General features: G+C 39.0%; 1 protein-coding gene across 1 annotated transcript; it reads left to right on the plus strand.

The window, feature by feature from the left end:
• Positions 1-1,956: 1,956 nt before the first annotated feature.
• ace2 (angiotensin I converting enzyme 2) lies at positions 1,957-19,749 on the plus strand. Its single transcript, XM_033636631.2, has 18 exons — positions 1,957-2,261; positions 2,354-2,512; positions 2,681-2,774; positions 4,616-4,759; positions 5,774-5,889; positions 6,905-7,010; positions 7,887-7,984; positions 8,134-8,306; positions 9,829-10,055; positions 12,589-12,733; positions 12,975-13,073; positions 14,474-14,596; positions 14,822-15,000; positions 17,680-17,738; positions 17,850-17,947; positions 18,060-18,176; positions 18,841-19,035; positions 19,127-19,749. Exons 1-18 carry the CDS (start codon positions 2,073-2,075, stop codon positions 19,230-19,232), a joined length of 2,427 nt encoding a protein of 808 aa, XP_033492522.1. The 5' UTR covers positions 1,957-2,072; the 3' UTR covers positions 19,233-19,749.
• The last annotated feature ends 1,573 nt before the right edge of the window (positions 19,750-21,322 follow it).

Raw genomic sequence — 21,322 nt, forward strand, 5'->3', positions numbered from 1 at the left:
GTTTTTAGTGGGAGCCAAATTATCTGCAGAAGTCAGTTCTTCTACAAAACAAATTGACCAGGTGATACAAGCCCCTTTTACACTGCTAGATTTTCCGCGTATTTTGAGCCGTTTTGCCGGCAAGCTGCGAGCATTTAGACACACAGAGCTGGATTGGTGAGTTGATCCGAGGTGCCCAATTTTCCGCCTCGTGGGGTAGAAAATTGGCGGAACCCTTTTAGTTTAAACAGACCGAGGCGGCCTTCCGCAATGGGAGGGGCTGTTGATGACTTGTGGGAGGAGCTGTTGATGACGCCGCATGTACGACCCACTGGTGGTGGATAAACAGGAAACAGCTGATGAGGAATGAGCAGCTAGCAGCAAGAGGGAAACGCAAACCTGACAAACACTGTAAAGATGAGCAACTGGGGAGACAAGGAATTGCGCACCCTCCTTGTTCTTGCGAACGAAGAGGCCATTAACCGTCAGATGACAGGAACGGTGAAGAACGGGCCAACTTATGAGAGGATCACAGAAGGACTGACCAGCCACGGCTTCCCTCCCACGTCACTGTTTACGTCACGTGCTGAGCTACACGTTTTGTTACTTGCTCACGCCCCCCATTGCCCAGAAAAAGGCGTATTCTGTATAAACAAAAGTAGGTAGGCAGCAATTTGCTGCACTCCCCGATTTTGTTTTTGTACTGCCAATGCTGAAAAAAGCAGTCATTAAAGGGGACCGTTATTTATTTATTTATTTATAAAGCTGTTTTATTGTATAAGTATGGGTTTTAATGCTGTAGTTGTATGTGAGCCACTACAGTGGATTCCAGTGCGTCATGCCATACACTGCCACCCACTGGCCAGGTGTTGTCAGTGCAACTAAAAACCAAGATATCTGATGGAACGCAAGAAATGTTGTGCAGCTTAGGAGCCAATCCTTCTATAACAGGAGACCCTTGCAGGTAAATAAAATCATCAAGTAACACATAAAAAGTAATACAGTTGTTAACATTTCCAAGTATTGATTTTGCGTTGGGAACAATTACAATATAAATAATTTATGTAAGCAGAATGTAACTTGCAATTTTTGTGACAAAAACAATATTTTGATTTTTGTAATTTTGTAGAAAACATTCATTGAAAAAAAATAGTTTAACGGAGAGGTGCGAGCAGGCTGAGGAGTCAGAAGCAAGGTTCAACGCCTTTCCACAGGCATTTAACAGTATATATATATATAAAAAAAACACTTTAGTTTAACTTCATTAAAAATATATTTTTATAGTTTCACGTAATAAATTAATTTTTTCATTGGTATTTCTTCAGTTGTAAACTTAAGTGCATGCTGTCCACCCAAATGGACATGTAGAAAACTCATGTTTAAAAAAAATGAACTTCAAATTTTTGTTTTTCACGCCTATAGAGGAATATAAACACTTAGGAAAAAATGTTGACCGAAGTCATAATAATTCATGCATGAAAGGGTTAAGATACAGACATTCAGAAGATATAAATCGGTGATATAAATCGGTAAAAACACTGAAAAAAAGCTGTTTCATGTTAAAGAAAATCAGTCAATAAAACATACTTATCATGGTATATTTAATTTCTGCCAGTATATCGCCCTAAATCCTACACATTGAGCCTTTAATGTTTTTAGTGATTATAATGTACTTTAAGGTGTTTTTTTACCCCTCTTCTTAGCTCATGACAGCACACTTTGTGCCAAAAGATTTTGAATGTATGTCATAGTGTTTCAGGCTGATAGGAAACAGAGAGGAGTTATCAAAAGAACTCATGTGCTCACTACAAAAATATATCTACATTTTCCCCTTTGAAAAAGATGATGTGTCTATTTGGTGACTGATAATGTATCAAAGTATAACACAGACTCCCCCCTATGTGAAGACAGCCCAGTGACGTTCACTGTTCCTCTGAAACATCCTATCTGTAAATGAAAACTCAGATGTACCCTCAGTTATTGCTCTGCTGTCCAAAGGCCAAGGCAGCACAGAAGGTTATTGAAACTGTATAACAGATTACAGTGTCCCTCCTTCTCAGAGTTAGTTTGTGTGTGTGGATGAAGCAGCCAAGATGTCTGCCAGGGTTCTTGTAACATTGCTGGCTGTGTCCTGTGCTGTGTCTGCTCAGTCCGATGTGGAGAACAGGGCGAGAGAGTTTCTGAAGAGGTTCGACGAAGAGGCCACTCCGCGTATGTACCAGTACTCCCTGGCATCATGGGCCTACAACACCAACATCACGAAGGAGAATTCAGACAAACTGGTGAGTATTGGGAGACTTTCTAAAATACAGATTGTGTGCTGTAGATTGGTCAGTGCTCATGAGAGTATTTTAATGTTCCTGTTTTCGTTCAGTCACAAGAGGAACAAATTTGGAGGAAATTCTACACCCAGATGTCAAAAGAGTCTCTGCAGTTTCCCATCGACCAGATCAAGGATCCAGAAATCAAATTACAGCTCATATCCCTACAAGACAAAGGCTCTGGTGCCCTGTCCCCTGACAAAGCTGCACATGTAAGACAATTGTGCCATGTTAAATTTCATTCTGTTACAGATATTTGTTTGGATATGTCTTAAAATATGTTCCTTTCCTGTTTGTACAAGCTTCAGATCTTCTTGAACACTTCCTCACTGTGTTTACAACCTAAACATTTTATCCTTGTACTCTCTTTTAACTTGTAGCTGAGTCACGCCATGAGTGAGATGAGTACAATCTACAGCACGGCGACAGTGTGTCTCATGGACGACCCTCATAACTGCCAGACTTTGGAGCCAGGTACGACTGTGTTAACAGGGAGCAGTTATGGCGACGTGGCCTCCTGCTACTGTCAGCCAAAGTCAGATAAAGCAGTTTATAATTAACACAGTCTCTGAGAGTCTTTTACTAAAGTTTTTCAACAGAAGTTTAACCAGGACTCTGTAATCCAAACAAACAAACAAACAACAAATTTAAATACAGGACTGAAGCTACATGTTTCCAGTGATCACAAGTCAGCAAAGTACCTGACTATTTTAATTTTATGCTACTTTATATTTCGCCTCCACTACATTTTAGAGAAGAATATTGTACTTTCCCCTCCACTATATTTATCTAATACCTGGTAATTACTTCAAAAGTGATTTTACAATACAAAATCTGTGACGGGCCTGTCACATGCCTTTGTTAAAAAATTAAACCAGTGGTTTCCAGTCTTTTTGGCCTATGACCCGTTCAGAAAATTGATGTCTGGTTGGGGCTCGTCATGGGCAAGTTATAAGACAATGGGCCCCTGGGAACAAATATGCAAAGGGCCCCACCACCTCTCTTATAAGGGAGCAAGACACACAGACTGTGTGGTTGTGTGTCCACTTTTGTTGTTATTTTTTGTCTCTTTGCAGTTCTTTGCATCTCTTTGTGATTGTTCTGTGTCTCATTGTCACTGTTTTGCCTGGTTTTGTAGTTATTATGTGTCTCTTTTCAGTTGCTCAGCATCTCATTGTGGTCTTTTTGTGTCTCTCTGTTGTCATTTTGTGTTTCTTTGTGGTTGTTTTGTGTCTTTAAAGTTGTTTTCTGTCTCTGTGGTTGTTTTGTGCCTCTTTGTATTTGTTTTATGTCTCATTGTGGTTCATTTGTGTCTCCTTGTGTCTCTTTATAGTTGTCTTATGTCTCTTTGTGATTGTTTTATGTCTCTTTGTATTTGTTTTCTGTCTCCTTGTTTTCGTTTTGTGTCTCCTTGTGGTTGTTTTGCCCATTTTTGTAGATATTTGTTGTCTCTTTGCAGTTCTTTGCATCTCCTCGTGGTTGTTTTGTGTCTCTTTCTAGTTGTCTTATGTCTCTTTGTGATTGTTTTATGTCTCTTTGTATTTGTTTTCTGTCTCCTTGTGGTTGTTTAGTGTCTCTTTGTGGTCATTTTCTGTCTCTTTGTGGTTATTTGATGTCTCTTTGTATTCGTTTTGTGACTCTTTGTGGTTGTTTTGCCCATTTCTGTAGTTATTTTGTTTCTCTTTTCAGTTCCTCAGCATCTCCTTGTTGTCTCTTTGTGTCTTCTTTTGGTCGTTGTGTGTCTCTTCTTGGTTATGTTATATCTCTTATTAGTCATTTTGCGTCTCCTTGTGGTTGTTTTGTGTCAATTTGTAGTTGTTTTGCCAATTTTTGTAGTCTTTTTGTGTCTCTTTGTAGTCATTTTGAGTCTCTTCCTAGTTGGTACATGTTAACTTGAGACACATTTTGCTGGTGAAGGACAGAGGGGCCCCTGTGACTTTAGGCTTCTGGGCCTGCATGTGCCCAGTAGGCCTGTTCAGTAATCATTATCGGGGCTCTTTGTCATATATATTACTGGAATATTGTCATTAATGTGTTCATTTAAGCTGGGCTTTAATGTGGTCAAGTGGAGCTCATTTCAAGAACTGTATTGGGAGGTTTAATCTGTAACTATGCACATTTTTTTGAATGTAGTGGGGTAAAAAGTATAATTTCCAGTTTTATTTCCAGTTGTAATGTCGTGAAATGGAAGTATCAGTTATAAGAAAATAGCACATTGCTGTCGTGCTTGTTTTAGAGCAGATGTTCTCCTTGCAAGTTTTTTTTCAGATTTGGTAAAAAGACAAACATTTATTCATTCAGTGTACTGTTTACAGGCCTGGAGAATGTAATGGCCTACAGCCGCAACTACTCTGAGCGTCTGCATGTGTGGGAGGGCTGGAGGAGAGCAACGGGGAAGAAGATGAGGCCTCTGTACGAAGACTATGTGGACCTGAAGAATGAAGCTTCCGTTCTCAACGGTGAGACATCTCAAAGAATATGCTACATGATGTAGAGATGTTTACTCATGAGGATGTATCATGTTTTTAATGTGTGAATGACATGCTCTTGTTAATTTTGGATGGAAACTTAATGCAGCTTAAATAATTACTACACAGTGGGAATACTTTGACACTTAAGAATTTAAGTTTATCAGGGAACTCGTGGATATAAGCTCACACTCTAGTTTGTGGATGCAAACACAGAGCTGTTGCTATTCCATGATCACACATGACAGATCGTCTCAAGAGCCTCTTGTAACACAGTGAACAAACAGCTGAGTGGCCTCGCACGTCGTAACCTTTAACTCATGAAGCAGTGCCACAGCTTACTTCACCATGCAAACTGAGATCTAGAGATGGCGGTATTAAGCGCTGCCCAGTGGCATCCGGTCAAAACGCCACTGGAGAGCAACATCATTTAAATTGCTGGAAAGTCACCATAGGGCAGGTGGGAGGGGGCTGTGTATGGGTCCATCTACACCGGACTTTCAGCCAGGCTACAGATGTTCGCCTCCCGTGTGAATGTAGAGCCAAACCATAATGTTTTCTTTTTCTAAACCTAACCACGTGCTTCTGTTGCCCAATTCTAACCATGTGTGTTTGTTGCTCAATGAAACAAATGTCACTGCTTGGTGTCAGTTTATTTTGAAAAAGACTGTATACATGTAACAAGCAGACACATTTCCTGTGAAAACAGAAGTTTATTTTGAAAAGACACAGTGCATGTAACGGGCCTAAATTGACACAGCGTCCCCGAACATCAACAACTGACGCACACAGGATACGTCGCGTATAATATGTAGATGTGAAAGTCCACTGACCAAGCATTAATACGTCACAAGTTGGGAGTGAGAATGTGTTATAATCGTAGAAGAGACACAGTCAACGACAATTCTCCCAAAAATCTATAAACCCTCTGGCAGTTTTTTGAACTGAGATGTGTCTGCTACGATGATTGATTTATCTGTTCCCCTCTGACACACACTCTCACAGGTTTTGCAGACTATGGATCTTACTGGAGATACAACTATGAGACCATTGAGGAGCACGCTCCATATAAGTACACCAGGGACGAGCTGATGGACGATGTTGATGCTGTATATGAAGAGGTGCGTCTAATATCAGTGAATGTGTTGTGTTTTAGAGCATCTTCATTAATGAGAGTAAGAAGCTACACTTTATGGTACGCACTATGATGCCAGATAGTATAAAAATGTTTGTAATGGGTTTTTGTCATAAAATAAGATTAAATTTGCAACACATTCCATTCCAAGTGGGTTACATTTTAATGTTGATTATTTGTTTTACATTTAATGCCTGTTTTCAGTTTCCTGGTGTGCCTTTTGCCACCATATGTTTTGTTTCTGCTGGGCTGTAAGCACCTTGTTGTCTTCCAAACTTTGAAATTCTGATTCATACTCACTAACACCAAGTGGGAGTGTTAATTTTACCCTCCTCTTCTTTGAAGAGTCATAGAATAATATTGCATTTATTCTGTGAATGGAAGAAAAATGTGTATAAAAGATAAGCATACAGTGTGTTCTGCAGAGAGGACTCACAAAGTACACTGTTACAGTAGACTGTGCAGTGACCCTTATTGCTACTTACATTATTTAACCTATCTGGATTCATTTGTAGAGATGAAAAGAAAATTATAATGACTGTTATGCATTTGAACAGTATATGAACATAAATACACAATACCAAGAACTGTCATAAATGTACACTGTTTCCTCAAGGCAATATTTGCATTTTAACAATTGTTCTATTACTTAATTATCAAATAAAGCACATCAGACAGTTAAAAATTTAACTTTACTCATTTATTTTTGTGAATCAATTTTTCCAGATTGTAAAAAAGACATTTTCAGACCATTTATGGAGACAGAGTTGATGGAACCATGAAAGGAAGGCCCCAAAAAAGAGACTCAACATGGCCTCCAGAGAGTCATGTGACAATATCATCAGTAATATTGGTTCCTTAGGGCCTTGGCTCTTTTTTAAAGTATTGCAACATAATAGAGGATGTATTGTCCGATTGTAAATGACCAAAACATTGAGGCAACACTGAACCATAGAGGGTTAACAACAGTTATTTATTGTTTTTTTTGTTTTTCCCCCCAGATCCTGCCCTTATACAAGGAACTGCATGCCTATGTGAGAGCCAGGCTTATGGAGGTCTACCCCGGACACATTGATCCAGAGGGACCTCTGCCAGCCCACCTGCTGGGTATGTCCTATTTTGCCTCACAAGAAAAAGATCTAAAGTATAAACTATAAAAAAAAAAAATCTTATGAAAAGAGTCACTTCTGCAACCGCAGAGCAAACTATGCCTAGGTTGTTTGATATTGAAAACAGCGTCATGATGGGGAGATGGCGATGTTGTAATCCATCTTATCACTATGCACTTTACATACCCTTGTTCTCAGTTACTGCTAATCATTAAATTTGCTCTGAATTTTTTTCCATTGCAATGGTGGTCTTCAGTGTCCACTGTTGTTTCAGCTTACTGTATTTGGTTCTCCCCACCTCCCCCAATCGATAAGTCTTTATACTCTTATGTGTTGACTTCTGCCTTTTAATGTGTTTTTTTTACTTGCTGTACAACTAATTACCCTTTAGGGACAAAATAAGGTTGAAGTTGAAGCTGAAGCATTGGAGGCAGGCCCTCGTTCATTGCTGTGAAAGTTGCAGAGTGGCGCATGAAGCCAGAAAAAGTGCTGCTTGCATCATAAGATTGTCACTGGGATGACATTACTGATATTTGAATTGCTATTGCTGTTGCTTGAGGAAAGTTTTACAAATATAAAACCTCCATAGAGCAAAAATTCATCAAATAAAAAGTCATACATGACCTTGTTTGCAGTTCGAGGTGACCTGTCAACAGTTTTACAGACGTCTCTGTTACAGTGGTTGTCTATGAAGACTGTGAGCAGCCACTTAAAAAAATTGAAAAACAAGGAGAAATAGCATCAGCCAAAAAGAAATGCAACAGATGTAATATAATGTATATATAGTGTTACGCTGAAGCTAGTTGGTGCAGCCTCTTTCTGGAAGCTGTCGTACTTTGGGTGAAAAAAATGACCTGTTGTGTTGATTGTTCAGGTGACATGTGGGGGAGATTCTGGACCAACCTGTACCCTCTGTCAATCCCCTACCCTGGTAAAGATGATATTGATGTCAGCGAGGCTATGGTGAAGAAGGTGCAGTACAATGAAGCTGATTCTGTTATTCTGTAATATCAAAATGTACACATTATAGTGCATGCAGTGATTAAGAAATTAAACAAAGAAGGCTTTAAAATCCTCTCTTGGAGCCTAAATCCTCTATCACATGTCAACTTGTATTTCAGGGCTGGAATGAGACGCACCTTTTCAAAGAAGCAGAGAAGTTCTTCATGTCTGTAGACCTGTACGAGATGTTCCCAAACTTCTGGGAAAACTCCATGTTTGTGAAGCCTGACGACGGGCGCAAGGTGGTCTGTCACCCCACAGCCTGGGACATGGGAAACAGAGAGGACTTCGGGTATGATGAATCCACAGACACCCACATATGAGCACGGTACAGCCATGTTGAAACTGGTATCAGGAAACAAGATAAATCTATTCAACTCTCTGATATTGAACTCCAAAATGGAATCAATTATTCTCCAAAAAGGAGCACCTTCTTTTGTCCCTGTCAAAAATTTAAGAAAATCAAAAACACATTTCTAATTTTTTATTTTTGTCACACTTAGTAGATACCAAAAGCAACACATGAAAATTAAATGATGGATCAGTTATTATTTTTATTATAGAAAAAGCAGCCTTTTACGTGGGTCTTTCCTATATTTCCTTTGTCCCTGAGCCAGATTTTGGACATTCAACCCCGCTTAATTTTGAATTTAATATTGATGTAATATTAACTTCAAATAGAAATGACACATACATACCCAATTTAATGAAATGTATCATGTGTTGTAAAATATATTAGTGTTTTATGTCTGTGTTCATAGAAAAAACACCTGTCCTCGGTTGTTTCCGCCACACTGTAAAAAATGTAAATTTAGGAAGTGTTTTTTTTGTATACTTAATAACCACAGCAATAGTCATGTGACACGAGATCAGATGGATGGACAAAAGTTAGCTCCATGGAGGGAACTAAAAATAAGAAAACATCAAGGTCAGTTGTTGTTATATCAAGAATATCTTTCTTTGCGTCACTTCCAAACAGCTCATATTTCCTTTGAATGTACAAATAATAAGAAAAACAACATTTTATATTGTGTATTTTGTGAATATTTAATGCTAAAACAAATTCTAGCAAGTTAACATATTACAACGTTTTTTTAAGAATGTGACAAAATGTTATTTTTCAATAGTCATTTCCATCACTTCTTTTATTATGACACAAAATAAATGTTAATTAAAATGACAATGCCACTATTATATTGCTATATCTCTAAATATATGTTAAATTTTCTAAAAATGTCAAAATCAAAATGGACCGTAGTTGAAGAATGACCCGTATGCTGTATATATTTGTATTTAAAACTTAAACATTTGGGACAGTTGACTTAAATACAAGCAGTTTTTTTTAAAACATGTATGTGTGCTGTGTTGAGCAGAGTAATCTAACTGTAGATCAGTACATGAGAGCTGTAAATATGAACTTGCTGGAACAATGATGTTGATTAATCTCTGAGTCATTCTTTCTTGCTGATAAAGGTAACAAAAGTCTTCACATGGTCAAATATTAATCCATAAAGTTGCCACAGCACTGACCTTTTTTTTTTTTTTAGGTTTGAGTGTTTATTGCAACCAAGTTTGTCCAAATGTAAAAACTCTTTCTAAAAGTCAGGTTTAATGGCTCCTGGAGTGTCAGCTTGGGTTAAACTCACAGATTAAAACATACTGAACAGCTTCAGAGTTTGTTCTATCTGACTCATCAGAAATGTGTCATTGCACAGGCTGTTTTATTGGTACAGTACATCTGATATGGTGTCATGCCGTATCTGCATCACACATTATAACTGCTGACTTCAACACTTCTTCTGCGATGTCGTCAGGATCAAAATGTGCACCAAGGTCAACATGGACAAATTCCTCACGGTGCACCATGAGATGGGTCACAACCAGTACCAGATGGCTTACCGTAACCTGTCCTACCTCCTGAGGGACGGAGCCAACGAGGGTTTCCACGAGGCTGTCGGAGAAATCATGTCGCTCTCTGCTGCGACGCCCAAACACCTGCAGAGCCTGAATCTGCTGGAAGCTGACTTCGTATATGATAATGGTACGATTCATCTAGACCAGTGGTTCCCAACTGGCAGGTCGTGGTCCAAAAGTGGGTCGCGGGATGGACCGCAAGTGACTGGCAAACATGTCAAGTTTGTAAAAAAACTCATTTCATTTTTAAGTACAGTGAATTTCTGTCACAGGGCTTTTATTTTGAAGTGCCATTTCCAACTATAGAGTGAGTAGCTCAGTGACATGGCCAAATGCAAGTATGATGTTGAATAATTAAACTCCAGTTGGGACCCACTGATGCAGACAGCAATGACAATCATCAAACCAAAGAAATATTTGTCCTCCAAAACATTAAAGCTGCTGTAATCAATACTTTTATAATAACAATGGGTGATTTCACTATGGCCCACTTTACATTTGTCAAGTATATCGTATCCAGATAAAATCCAGGTAATATTTATACTTAGCCACATACACATGTCTCTGATGGCCATATCATAAATCTGATTACAATCTGACTTGGTTTTCCTGGATGTAAATCAGGCTCAGCCCTCCTTCAGTTCAGAAGGACGTGGTTATGCACCTGAAGCTGTTTGGTAGCTGCCAAAAATGCCAGAAAAAGAACAACTTGTGCACTTCAGTAGTTTAGTTACAACAGTTGTAAGATGTAGTAACAGTTAAATAGCCTTAGTTGATATTTATCCATAACCCAACCCAAAGACACAAGTGAATCATATTTATGAACTATGAGCGAGACTAAAGTTTTATCATCTTCATTTAGGCCACACCCTCACCCACACAGATCATTAAGTGGTTGAATTGATCAGGGCTTAGATAAATGCTACAGCAGCTAACTGCACCTTGTATTTGATCGTATGAATAGAAATCACCTTAGCTGTTTTTGCTTTAATGAGACAGAATAATGGCTCATTTCAGTGTTTGGACAAAGGTGACAGACCATGAATTCATTAAGGAAACCAGGCGTGGACTGTTGTGTTTTAAATATCTAACAACATTAGAATTTCCCAATGTGTAGATGTTAACAGTAAAGTTGTGCAAATGCTGGACTTTGGTCTCCAGAACTCCCGACTAAATGTTGGTATTCTATGATGTTGGCATGAGGCGGTTGGAAGACGCTGGATTTTGGCTTCTTAACAAGACAACTTAAACCCAACAAAGTATCAACGTCATCTGTCATCAGTATTCCACGTCAAATTGACTTTGGCATTAGATGTTTTCTTGGCGTTGAATTTTGGTCATCTGATATCACAACCTAAATTCAACCAAATATCAATGTCTAACAACGTTGATGGCCAGTCGGGTTAATCACCTGATGTTTTAGGTCATTGTTTTGAAAATCTGGCCCCAAACTTTTAGCCTTGTTTTCCACGAAAAGCTCTAAAAAGTTAATGAACACTACCTGCCCAAGTGTCAACATCCAGGGCTGAAAAATATAGGCAGCACTGAAGTGCCAAAAACTGCAGTTCTTTGAATGGCCACTTGAGACTGGCTTCAGAGGCAAGTCAAGACAGACTCACATGTTAAATTACCCAACTTTACAGCAGAAATAAACATGTTACAGCCTGGTATAAAAAAACGGTTTTGGCCTCTACAGCTAATCCCCTTCGTCATGACATCTGTACAGGCTGTGATTTCTTTTATAACTCACCTGGTTACATTTCATTAAGGCTTAAAGTTACACATGAATAAGGGCAGGGCCTCACTAAGTGACAGGCTGTCTCCGGATAGTGTTCTTGGCTTCTCAGTCAGATCCACCCCTCGCTCCTCCACATCTCCAGCCTCTCATCCAATAGTGGTCACTTCTTGCCAAATGCCAAACTTGAGGCCTAAACAGGAATCTGCAAACCAGTGAGTGATGTCACTAGCTATGGCCGCTATTCTATACAGTCTATCTACCTGCCCAACATCGAACAGCAAACAGACACAGTTAGGGACTAGCTGGTGAACATATTGGAGCACTTAGCAGCTAAAGAGACTTATATTTCCCTCAGGAGTTGGTGGAGACCCAAACAGAGCTAACAGGACTTAGATTAATCAGGATGCCAGAGATTCAACTTCAAATGCCTGCTAAAACTGCTCCATGCTGAATGTGTAAATAAGCAGCTGATTGCTGGCATATCAATTTAGAAAATATGTCAGTGTCGAGCTTACACTGCCCCCAAATGGCCAAAAAAATCGGTTATTGCAGGTTTAAATTTTAGTAACCCAGCCTTTTTCTGAATCAGAAAAGGGCTTGATACATTCTCCCATAGCCTGTAAGGACAATGTCCTGAACAAACCAGAGCAGGTATGAGTAATGTGTCTCTGGGTTGCTGCCCTCGAATAGCATGTAGTATAAAAATAGCTTCAGTACTGTTGGGGCCACCTGAATGGACCCGTCATGCACATATTCACCTGTTTACCTCAGTGAAACCAAATATTCAAGCACAACATGATCTTGGGCCTGATGCTTACTGTATACAAACTGTTATCTACTAAAATGATGTTTAGACCACTGAGAGATAGCTTCCTGACCCTTTCACTCTCTAAATAGTGTGTTATGTTTTTTTGCCTTGCAGAGGTGGAGATCAACTTCCTGCTGAAACAGGCGCTCACCATCGTGGCCACGCTGCCGTTCACCTACATGCTGGAGAAATGGAGGTGGGAGGTGTTTGCCGGGAACATCACCAAGGATGAATGGATGAAGGAGTGGTGGCAGATGAAGTAAGCAGAGACCTATAGGCTTTCAAAACATCTGTGAATAATCCAGTGAACTTGTGCACTCTGTGAAAATACCTGCTGATGTCTAATATCATGTAATCAGATATGTTCACGACCTCCAAAGTGGACATACTGCAGGCAAGTATTGCTGCTTTTCATGTGGTATGACCTCGGTAGCTGCTTCACCGCAGGCCTGTGGTTACAGCATCAGTCTGCATCAGTGCTCACTCTGTTGTCATAACAGGAGGGAACTGGTGGGGGTGGTGGAGCCAGTGCCGAGAGACGAGTCCTACTGTGACCCACCTGCTCTGTTCCATGTATCTGGAGACTATTCTTTCATCAGGTAATACACCTCCTGTAAAGCTGCGATTCAAGGACACAAAGGCGTAACATCACCTGGATTTTCTCAAAAGAGTGTAGCCAAGCAGGTTACTGAACGTTTTCAGTTCTGTCTGTGGTTTGGTCGTCAGGATAAATTAAAAACTTAAAAACACACTTCAGTTAAATTTAGTGAAAAGTTACACCTTTATCAGAGAACAAGAAACATTAGTTTTTGGTGCAGAACCATTTCTTAAAAACATTTTTTAAATCCTAAACGTTTGAAAATCAGACATTTTTAAAAGTTTTTGCTATTTTCTGATGAAATACTGCACTCAGCGTGTTTTCTTTTCACATTTCCTGTTAGTAAATGTATTTTGCTTTCCAGTGTTCTATTATACTGTCTACTTCTGCCCCAAATCTTGCCAAGCGCTCCACCAGAGAGCTGCCTACAGTCAGTGTTGTCAGGGGTCTCATAGTTAGGGGAAAGCAGGACTGATTGCCCAGGAATTAAATTAATTGCATGAAATAATGTAATGTCTTTCCCCTAGAAAAGGAGATGGGCTTCCAAAACAGAAAAGAAGGAAAGACAGGAAAGAGAAAAAGAAAGAGAGCAAACTGACTTTGTGAAAGAAAATATCAAACGGTGCATTGAAAGAATCAAGAGAGAAAGGGCGGGGGGCCCACAGAGACTTCTTATGCATAGAGCCCAGAATTTGGTGATACTTAGACAAGACCAAGACTTTGAGCAGTTGAGACGGAGTCAAGACCATGACCGCTGTGAGTCCCACAAAAAACCCACAGAAAACAAATGAAGATTCATCTTTATGCACATCTTTTATTGCCGTACTGTATATATTTGTGTATGTATAGATGCACCATGCAGTCGTTGCAGAGGTGAATTTTAATTGTGGGAATTTAATCATCTTAATCATCTTTATTCAGCACTCCTATTTTGCACAGGCAATTTAGTGATATTTCCACTGTTTTTTTCTGGACTTGAAATAAAATCCCCAGCCCTCCTTGTCTGAGACTGGAGACAAGGCGAGCAAAAACGCAAGCGATTCCAAAACTAGACCAATCTCGAGTGCTGCAACACTGCTTACAGTTGAACTTGCCTATTGTTTACCTGTTAAACCTCCTGATAAACAAATTAAATTACCCTGTAATGAAACCTGTTTAGATTTTTACATCTTTCGACTGACTTTCAGCAGAGTAAAAGGTCATGCTTTGGCTAAAATGAAGAATCATACATATTTGCGAGCAAGAGGAAGTAGCTGAGTTGTAAAGCTATGAGAGACGTGAAGCATGATATGGTTCAGGGGTCTAAGTTGAAATCAATTGCTCCAGTTCTGCTTTGCTATAAAGCGTCACCGTGTGTGTGTGTGTGTGTGTGTGTGTGTGTGTGTGTGTGTGTGAATACAGGTACTTCACGAGAACAATCTACCAGTTCCAGTTCCAAAAGGCGCTCTGCGATGCGGCAGGTCACACAGGAGCCTTATCGACATGTGACATTACTAATTCTACAGAAGCAGGAACCAAACTGAGGTACAGACAACTTCCTGTTAATCTTTGCAGGCTGTCACAGGATCAGATTGTTTTGATTATTCATGTGAAAGACCTGTGCATTTGGGATAGTCCATCTAACCATTAGAAATCAACAGGGAGATAATGTCTCATTTCTGTTTTGCTGTAGCACGTTAGATATTGAACTACTGTGGTTCACATGTATAAATGCAACAGTGATTTATCATCATCATTGTTTTCTGTTAGGAACATGTTAGAGCTGGGAAGGTCCCAGTCCTGGACCCGGGCTTTGCAAACGATATCCGGTGATGTTAGGATGGACGCCGGCCCCCTGTTGAAGTATTTCGAAAAACTTCATGTGTGGCTGAAGGCAGAGAACGAGAAACACAACAGGACTGTAGGCTGGGAGACAGAAATAGATCCATGTGAGTACAAAAGACAAAAGATATTTGTCCCGAGGAAAATAACAATCACTTATCTTAAAGTAATAGTACGACATTTTGGGGTAATTTGCTTAATTGTTTACCTGTTGGGGGTTATGGTAAATATGATGCCGTCAGCAGCAGCTGGTTAGCTTAGCTTAGCACAAAGACTGGCGCTGTGTTTCAGTGGTTGTTCCACTCCCCCTCATTCACCTTTGGTGTGTTACATTTGGGCTGAGAAGTCAAAATAGTTCCCTGTTGGAGATTTCAACTGGAGCACCCTGTCTATCTGTGGACATGTTGCCATTATGTTTGTGTACACAAAATACAGTGTATTACATTATTTACTGGCATTGCTAACAATGGCTAACCTGGCCAGAACTGGTATTGCTAACAACATCTTGGTGTCTGACTTATTGTACTGAAATGCAGTCAGCTTGGGTGTGACATCATTCCTAGCACCACCATTTGACTTCAGAGGTGAATGGAACAAAGCATGACCCTCAGCCCCTGGTTTTAACTTAACACCATACTAAGTACAGAGAAAGAGGGAAAGTTTGTGGAGGAGGAACAGGGGATTAAAAGGAACGCAGCCGCCCTTGTTCACTTTCAGTCCAAACTATCGTGGATTGACCGTCAGTTGTGGGCTTAATTATAAATGATCATATGTATCGTAACTATTATTGCTACAGGTTGATGATACCTTGCATAACAGCAACTTTTTAATGTGTTCACAGACAGTGTTGGGAATATTAAATCACACTGAGTAAATATTAACTGCAGTTAGTTTTATGACATTTGTAGTTAAATATCAGGCTGTCATTAATTGCTGATAGACAAGGGAACCTATACAGATGTAAGGTCACCTGTATGGCACTATGAGATGCGCAGAAAAACTGAAAATCATGCCAGATAGTGAATTTATTTAATTTTGGTTTTAGTATTTTATTTATTTTCCAATTTATTCATCTTCACCTTCAGAGTTTTGTATTACTGCCACCTAACCATGGATGTGTTCTCATTCATTGAATACATAACTTAATTGCACTGTGGGTGACTTTCACTTCTGGAGTGACCATTGTTGTTCACTTGCTTCCTAAGTCCACTGAGGGTTATTTCACTAAGTTCACTTCAGTTTTTGGACAAATGGAAAGATAGTTATGACAGAGGCGGGGATTCCCTCAAGGGCAAGTGGTGAGGGCAAGTCAACGAGGGCATGTTGAATGACTAAAGAAAGGCACCCTGAAAACAAGGGAAAACAGCTCATTCATTAATTATTGGCTTAATTTGTACAAAAAACAAAAAGTAAAAACAACACTTAGTTTTATGGGAGGAGGAGTCTTCCTTTCATCATGAAGTTGCCAGGCAACCATAGTCCTGCACATTATCTTCCCTAAAATCAATAATGTGTCATTTTTATATGTACAATGGAGATCTACTGTATTGATTAATGAGTATTAGAGTTGCTGGCAGGTGGATTTTGTTACCTGTGGACAGAGCCAGGCGAGCTGTTTCCCCCTGACTCCAGTCTTAATGCTAAGCTAAACATCTTGGGAAAAAAAACACACAACTCCTTGGATTAAAAAACAAATAATGTCAAACTATTCCTTTAAACCTCCCCCCATGCTGCTTTGTTTTGTACACAGCAAACTAATCTGGGCTGAGTGTATTCATGCTGCCATATTGTGTTAATGTGGTGTGTAAGTTCACACCAAACACAGTTAATTGAATACTTTTTGATAGATTTAAAAAAGCTGCCCCCGAGGCACATAAACTGTACGAGCAGACAAACAACTCTCACACCATTACGTAACAACTGTGACTAAAAAAAAAACTTGATGCCACTTCTGGCGAAACATTTGTTGTGCCACTTCACAAAAAGGGCACTGCAGTAAGAAAAAATCCCTGAGGACATTTTTAAGGAAGTAGAAAAAACACAGACTTAAGTCACTGCTGCTTTCATGACTAATGTTTGCATGATCAAACCACAGACATTTACTAGAATGCACATTTCCAGATGAAAATGCATGTGATTGCAACTTGTCTGAATTTTTACTCTGTACATGTCACTGAAATTTTATACTCAGGTAAAAGTTCAACTGCTCCCATAAAAAATGACTCAAGTAAAAGTGAAACTTAACATTTTAGAAACCTGCTGAAGTAAAAGTAAAGAAGCAAGTTACTCCTTCTTTTAATATTTTTTAAGGTGTTCGGGTCAGTGCAAAATAATGAAAAAACAGCACTTTTTGTTTGTTTGTTTTTAATAAAGCAGAGCAGTTAGGCTTAATAAACAATTTATCAGTATGACATGAGAGGGAGTATTTATTCGTTTATCTTGCGCCGCCAACACAAAAAGTTCTGCAGCTGGACTGGACTGGCTGCTACCACAGTGTGTGGCGACGACTGCTGTGCAAAATCATGTTAGATGAGATGACAGCCGAGAGAGAGACACTTTATTCCAACATGTAAAGAATTATGGCAGTTTCAGTATTGTGTATAAGGCCACGGCAACAAACTTTTGTTAACTAATTATTGACATACGGTAGGTGATATCCGTAACAAATGCATGGTTTGTGTTCAGGGTCAGCCACATGTGTTTTGTTGCTTTGTTTGTAGACGATTTGATGAAATATGGAGAACAGGAAGCAAGAGTCAAAATGATTAATGATTTATTTTTTACAGATTCAGAGTACGCCATTAAAGTGAGACTAAGTTTGAAGGCAGCCATGGGTGACAGCGCTGTGAGTATTATTAATCATTATCAAAGGTTACAGTATCTGACTACACATGAAGTGCATTTTGCACCTTTGACTGGAACTTCAGTTTGTTTGATGAACTACACTGTGTTTCAGTATTCCTGGAACCCCAACGAGATGTACCTGTTCAGGGCCAACATTGCGTATGCTTTGAGGCAGTACTACAGCCAAATGAACAAGACCATTCACTTCACGTCAGTATCATCCTGCAGCCGTACAATATGAAGATACTTTATGCTTTGTTTTCCTCTGACTATCTTTTGTTAACATGTTAGTTTGAGAGCTTTTGTTGGTTTCCACCTGCAGAGCAGAGAACGTCATCGCGTGTAAAGAGACTCCCAGGATCTCTTTCTACATTGTGGTCACCGACCCAGCAAGTCCCGCCATATTTATCCCAAAGCATGAAGTGGAGGCTGCCATACGGTGAGGCACTAACGTCATTCATCATACACGTGTATTTTGATTACATACATGATCTTATAAACACTGAGTGCAGTATACTTGTTTTATTTTACCCCGAATGTGTCACAGACTAAGCAGCTGTAATATTCAAGATAATTTGAGTGGGTTTTAGTTACACTTCATTTGTGGTCAGTTTCTATTAAATTGTACATTTCCTGTGAAAACAGAAGTTTATTTTAAAAAGACAAAATGCATGTAACAAGCGTAAATTGACGCATCATCCCTGAGCATCCAAAACTGATGCTGGAGTGGTACCAAGAGTTTGACATGTAGGGCCACTGACCAAGCGTTGGAATGAGACAAGGTGGGAGGGAGAATGTGTTGACTGGATGAATTGGCATAACATTTGTACAGAATTACATAATTCCCAGACAGTTAATCTAATGTCACCAATGACAACTCATTTGGTGCAGACATTCATGTCCTCCTCAGGGTAAATTGCTTTACTTTGTTTAAAGCCTCACAGAGCTGTTAGCATAGCTTTAGCTTAGCCTTTATATCATTTCTGAGGATTCCAGTTGAATTGCTTCCTGCTGTGACTGATATAACCAACTGTGTGTGACCTGTCATTGGAGACAGTTAATAGGTGTGAGCAATAATAAAGCCATTTTGTTACTGATTCCAGGTTAAGTCGAGGCCGAATCAACGATGCCTTCCAGTTGGATGACAAGACGCTGGAGTTCGAGGGTATCCCAGCAACACTGGCCCCTCCTGTAGAGCAGCCGGTGGAGGTGTGGCTGGTGGTGTTTGGGGTGGTCATGGGAACTGTGGTGCTAGTGGGCGCCTACCTTGTCATCTCTGGTATCAGAGAGCGCACAAAGTGAGTTTTTTGGGTCTCCAGACTGAGACTTTTTTTCTCCATTTTAATCAGTTACTTCCTGAACTGTGACACGTTGTTGTGTTTCCTGTAGGAAACCTGAGCTGACAGAAGTTGTGGAGAATCCGTACGATACAAACATTGATGGACAAACTAACAAAGCCTTTGAGGAGAGCGAAGATGAACAAACTGGATTCTGAGTCCGCTGGAGAACAGAGGGAAGGTGTCGTCACTGCTCACCTCTTACCAGAGAACTGCTGAATGTGTATGCATGTGAAAGTTTTAGTTTGCGGAGTCATTTTATAGTTAATACCCTCCTAAAAACAACATTTAATTGCATTATACTTAAAAGGCTACCATGCAAATGTACTGCTATTTCAGATACACCAACATTATACTTAGTACATTACAAAAATACAATAACACTTAAGTTCCCTCGACTGCACTATTTTGGGTATACTGTTTTGTAAGAAGGATGAAGATTTACCTTGTACTTAAATTATATTAATGTCTTTGGTCAAATATAAATATACACTAATATACTTTAAAATGTAAACATCAAATATAAAATAGTCATTTAACTAAATTTAAATAATATTTTAAGTATGACAAGAAGAAAAAAGTAAATATATAAATACAATTATTGTTAATATTGACTGTACATGGATTACATTTGTACAAATCTGTTGACAATAAATACCTGTTTTATTCACTGTCCTCAGACTAATACATCATTTTAATGAAATTCTTTTTCTAAATAATTTTTTATTGTAAGATGTTTCATATTAGGTGCAGTAAACCTGTGTTAAAATTTTGCAAAAATTATTACTAAATAATATACTGTATAATATACAGTAATATATACAATATATATTAATTAAACATTTCATACTATAAAACACAGTTATGGTATCATCCTGTACACGCAATTACACTCAAAGTTGTTTTACTTTAAAACATTATAGTAATGTAAGTGGGTAATGTTGTCTGTGTGTGTAATTCAGTCAGGACCACTTTAGCCAAAGAAAATTTTATTTCCATTTGCACCTTGTTATTTGGAGGCTCTGTTCTGGGACCTCTCTGCCCTTCCACAGCATACATGGAAAGCAAAACCTCTACGCCCTCTACAGGCATTCGAGGAGAGCCTAAGACAAGGAGACCAGCAGCAATATACCACCTAAATTAAGAATTCCAATACGTTATTTCCATGGCCTTGGAAATTCAAACAGTATTTGTGAACATCAGCTGCTTTCTCTATAAGTCAGAAACCGGAAGTCTCAAACTTGTGATAAAGTCTGGAGCTGTTCCATAGACAATGAATGGGAGACTGATTCATCTGATCTTTTTTATACCCAAATTAGTTTTATTCTGTTGTAGTGTTCTCAGCTCTGAAACAGAAAATGAATCCATATACTCAGAACATCCCCCTGGCTGCTCTCAGTGTCATCTGTAACATCTTTCCCAAGTCATCATCTGTGAAGAAACTCCAGACTTGTACCATATGACATCACAAATTTGAGTTTTGTCACTCTAGCTTTAGGATTTGGGAGAGAGTTGTTCATCTGTACTAATACTTTGGGACTGTCTTAGACCAGTAGTTCCCAATTGGTCCAGCTACGGGGTCCAGATCTCTCCTCAGTCAACAGTTCAAGGTCCATGCAGTGTTATATATTCAGTGTCATACTTGCATATGGCCATGTCATCCAGCTAGTTTGCTGTCTCTGTCAAGTAGCTGTCCATTATTCACTCACTCTACTGCAGGAAACAGCACTTCAAAATAAAAGCTCTGTGCGGGAAATTCACTGTACTTCAAAGTAAAGTGTGTTTTTCACAAATTTCACACATTTGTCACTTGCGGTTCATTCAGAATGGACCTGCAACCCACTTTTGGACCACAACCCATCAGTTGGAAACCACTGTCTTAGACCACAGGAATAACATTTTTGCATTTTGAAAATAGTTGTAGCATGTTGAAAAGAACAGTTAAGGTACAGAATTTACATTTATTCAGTTGTTTTAGTTTCCAGTGCAGGTTGTTTCAGAAGATTGTGTTTTTTGATTTGCAGATCTTTGTATTTGTATAATTCAAAACCTTTTCTCTTATTGTCGTGATGTTGATACTCAGATTGTTTTTAGTGTCATGCAGCGAAAATTCAGGACAGTTAATCAAAAGGAAAATAACTGTGTTTATCCAGATTACTTTTTAATATTTAATATTCTATAAAAGGCTTTAATGTTTAAACTTTTTTGAAAAGAACTGTTTGATGCTTTTACTCATTTTAAGATATTA

This window comes from Epinephelus lanceolatus, chromosome 2, assembly GCF_041903045.1.
Source record: "Epinephelus lanceolatus isolate andai-2023 chromosome 2, ASM4190304v1, whole genome shotgun sequence".
Lineage (NCBI taxonomy): Eukaryota > Metazoa > Chordata > Actinopteri > Perciformes > Serranidae > Epinephelus > Epinephelus lanceolatus.

Bases quoted from the DNA above. Each gene is read 5' to 3' on its own strand.
- ace2 (XM_033636631.2), top strand. From the start codon at position 2,073: ATGTCTGCCAGGGTTCTTGTAACATTGCTGGCTGTGTCCTGTGCTGTG. The intron at 10,056-12,588 runs GTACGATTCATC...TTTGCCTTGCAG, and splicing joins TGACTTCGTATATGATAATG to AGGTGGAGATCAACTTCCTG. The intron at 14,597-14,821 runs GTACAGACAACT...GTTTTCTGTTAG, and splicing joins GAAGCAGGAACCAAACTGAG to GAACATGTTAGAGCTGGGAA.